The 4,119-nt window shown below is 34.5% G+C and overlaps 1 protein-coding gene across 1 annotated transcript in view; it reads right to left on the bottom strand.

Annotated features, from left to right (window-relative positions):
* Nucleotides 1-4,119, bottom strand: part of LOC111085093 (26S proteasome non-ATPase regulatory subunit 1-like) — a 64,270-nt gene that overhangs the window by 6,010 nt on the left and 54,141 nt on the right. The window contains exons 5-6 of the mRNA XM_022382258.1: nt 2,546-2,710; nt 2,001-2,051 (exon numbers count right to left, since the gene is read on the bottom strand). Coding sequence (XP_022237966.1) covers nt 2,001-2,051; nt 2,546-2,710 — 216 coding nt within the window. The remainder of the gene's footprint in view (nt 1-2,000; nt 2,052-2,545; nt 2,711-4,119) is intronic.

Here is a 4,119-nt window from a genome sequence, read left to right as displayed (position 1 = left end):
TATTAAAATAAAAATGTAAGGACCATCGTGTAATTCTGACTTCACTAATAAGAAATACAGAAGCCAATTACGGCAAAAACAAAACAAAAAGAGTAATAGCAGACTTCCTTCGCAAAACAACAACAACACGCAAACAGTAATCTATCAAAAATATTTTTACCGTTTCTCAAATCACACGCTCTGTTACTTTCTGGAACAAGTAATAGCCAATTATCAATTCCTATTTTAAGACGAACGTTTGCAAGTGACAAATAACAGCATATAATTTCAGAAACATTCCAAGATGGTGTACATATAGTCGCACATCAACAATTCGAATGTTGGCTTTGTTGATGCCCTAGTATATGGTTCCACGTGAACGTACTCATTCGATATAAAAAGTCACTGTACAAGGCATATGGATTAACTTTATATAAAAACAAAATGTGTTTTATACATGTATTATATATACACACGCACATCTCCATCTTACTGTTAAGGATATTTCTATGACAGGATTTACAACAACAAGGTTTTCTTCTAGCACCCATACATGAAGACCATTGTAATCCACAGATCTATGGGGCAAATTATTTAACACAGCTGTTCCGTCTCTATCTGATTTTTCTTTCGGTTATTTAATATCATTAACAATTTAGTTATCTGTGATCGTACATTTCTTTAGAAGTACGGCGTTCATCAATCAAAGAAATAATCTTTCCAATCAATACAACGATTGTGGTTACTCCGGTTCACAAAATAGCGTATGTGCATTTTCGCTATTTTCTTAGGTAAAGACATGTATCTAATAAAATACTGAATACCAGAATGGTTACTTTAACCTAATCTAGATTTGTGGATTTGTAAATATGCGAATTAGCTTTCCGATAACTAACTTTTTCTTAACATTTAAATGTGTGAGAGTCGATTAAAATAATTTATAATAAGAGTTGATAATTAAGTTTATAAGAATGAAAAATGAGCACATATCCATAAACAAGCCACATGAGAACATAAACAGGTAGCTTCTGTCGGTTTCACCACCTGAACGATAATGGCTTCACCAAGCAATCAGCTGTTTCCGTTAAAAAGTCCACGTTTCATTAGCAACGGTGAGCGTTTTGATATGAGATATGTTTGTAACAAGTTGATGTGGAGTAATCTTGTTTTTACAGGAAAATCCAACTGAAATCATTACGGGTTAAATGGTTCGTGGAAAATTAATGAATGCTCCCCCCCTCTCTTTTCGGTTATAAAACTTTATGTTGCACAAACTGATTACTAAACCCTTTTCAATACCCTTAACCCGCAGATGGCTTTTCAGTAAGACTTGAGCCCAATTTGGAATACATATGTAAGTTATATCTACATTTAAAATACAACTTACATTTTTACTATATATATAATACACATTGAGGGATAAAATACGTAGAAAACTGTGGTACAGTTAGACATCTAGCTGAGGAGAACATATTAAATGACAAACAAGTTACTATGACGTGAGTATAACATTCTAAACCTAGATGTTTCTTAGAATATTTTGTTTGCTGAATTTCACGCAGAGCCTCAAGGGTTATCTGAGCTAGCCGTTCCTAGTTTAGAAGTAATAGAGGGATGGCAGCTAGCCAACACCACCCACTACCAACTTATAGGCTACTCTAATGGAATAGTGGAATTGACCGTCACGCTATAACGTTCCCACAGCTGAAGGAACGAGAATTTTCGATGATGGGATTCGAACCTGCAACCCACAGATTGTGAAGCGAGTGTACTACCCATCGTGCCACTTTAGATGAAGTCTGAAGTTATTACATGCACACCACCAAACATCTACAATTAATAACAAAAATATTTACACACCTTGGACAAATACCTCTTAACACTAATTATTCACACCCTATAATCTCTACTGAAAACATGAATTAATCTCACTTGAACAAAACTAATGAACTTATGTTGATTTACGCACTTACATGAGGATAAGTATTCAAGTACAGAAAATAACAAGAAACCTTACTTACATCTTTAAGAGGAACATATCTACTTCCTTCAATGGCCTGGATCACTTTCAGCTGAAAAAATAATGATAAGCAAGTAATGAACAGGATTTTATAAACATAATGTCTCTTAATTAACTATCATGGTTAAATAACGTACACTATTTAAGTTTAATAGTATGTTAACATACGTCGTGAATTATCAGAATGAGGTTTTCGCAGTTTTCTGAGGTAGTTAGAAACGAACTGTGTTGTTTGTGCTGAAATCACACTGTTTTTGTTGATACCAAAGTTCCTTAAGACTGAACTAGTTATTTTAATAAAACAAATACAGTTAACATACTGCTATAGTGTTAGGAGTAATTCCATGATTAACTTTAAAAATCCATGATTCGGCAGAAGGAAAACAACAACAAAAAAAAACTTTGTGTACTGAGACAGGTTAGATGATTTGCATTAAAAAACACCAACTCATAAAATCTGACAGTTAAATATGTTACTATATTTCTCTCTCTCCAAATAAACATTTTTACTCTATACTTAAATACAGCATCCAAATATTATATTACTTGTTGCTTCATCACTCGTGCTGGGTTAGACATGATCTCATAATTTGGTTCAGGTTCTTTTTTCTCTTCCTTCTCTTTCTCCTTATCAGCCTCTACTGTTTTTACTGCTTTCTCTTTTGGTTTATCCTTGGTTTTCTCTTTTCCTTCGTCTTTCTTTTCGTCATCCTACAATTATGATAACAAATTAAGTTGTAAGAAGCTTTTTTATTGTTCTGAATATCCATACATTGCTTAGTAATATGCGCTTAAGCCGTCCCTAATTTTGAACTGACAGACTAAGCGGGAAGGTAAGCTAGTCAACAGCACACACGGGCCCAAGGTGCAGAGCGCGATTTTGCGGCAACGGGACGCGAACTGGGGGACCCTTACATTCACAGCCCCGCGCACTATCCATCAGGCCACGCTGCGTCCAAAATGTTAGAATCAGCAGTAATTAGAAAGATTTTTCTAAGCTTAACTGGCAATGTGCTTTAGATGCATTTTGTTGCTACAACATCACAAAGCAACACTGGTAACATCCGGTTCTGCAATCTACTGTCTCATGTATAAACAAGATGCATACCATTTTGTTAATACTTCACCTGTATGTATATGTTGGTAGCGATAACAACTCTACAAATTGATTTTACCATCTTATCGTTATACACCATTATTGTTTAATGTCAGCCTAGTATTCTCTATGTACGCAACAAGAAACAAAGGTGTTTACAACAACTACACAGCTATATTTAGATACGAGCACCAGGTGTGAAATGTTTCGCTGAAAATTGAACGGTTATACAGAAACTTTAATACTGGGAGAACACGATATTAAAGCTTATGATTTACTTTGACGTAACTGTGGTGGGGTGCATGCAGATTAGTCCCGAAATAAACCACTACGCCTTTCTATCCGTCACTCATCACATTCCTTAACGAGTCCAAAATATGGGAACACATGATGCCTTATAACAATTAGGTTTCAGCTTCGTGTTGTATCCTGAATTTCGTCAAGCTTATTTATCACATGGCTTGCAGTAAAACCTGAGTTACCCGATAATGTTTCTCTTGTATTAGATTTCAAACAGTTGGTAATTCAAACGAATTTCTAGGAATGATTACAGAGAAAATACAATAATTTCCAAGATAATTTCTTAACATAAACATAATTTATCCAAAATTTGAGGTTTGAAAATCCTACAGGACAATGATGGTCTTTGACTGAGCTAAAATTTGAGCTTTTCTGGCGACAGACAACATCGACTCTTGTCCTGTATTTATACTTCAGAGGGAGCTTTAATCTAAAATTCTGGTGTACATGCGTATTCTTGCAATGTTTTGCTTAAAAGATTATACAATATCTAGAATATAAAACCAATCGCAACCTGGCAGGTCTTCTCCTTGTGACCTTATTCCCATTTCTTGAGGGGTATGCGTCATAGCCATACACTTACATAACGAAAAGTATCTAATTTATACATCAATCCATACGAACTATAGTAATAATTAACATGTTACTTTGTTGACAGAACAGTCACTAAGTTACGAAAAGTCTAAACAGTACTATATATATATATATATATATATATATATAT

Source organism: Limulus polyphemus, unplaced genomic scaffold, assembly GCF_000517525.1.
Source record: "Limulus polyphemus unplaced genomic scaffold, Limulus_polyphemus-2.1.2 Scaffold234, whole genome shotgun sequence".
In the NCBI taxonomy this organism is placed as follows: Eukaryota; Metazoa; Arthropoda; class Merostomata; order Xiphosura; family Limulidae; genus Limulus; species Limulus polyphemus.
This window is presented reverse-complemented; position numbering and strand designations above follow the sequence as displayed.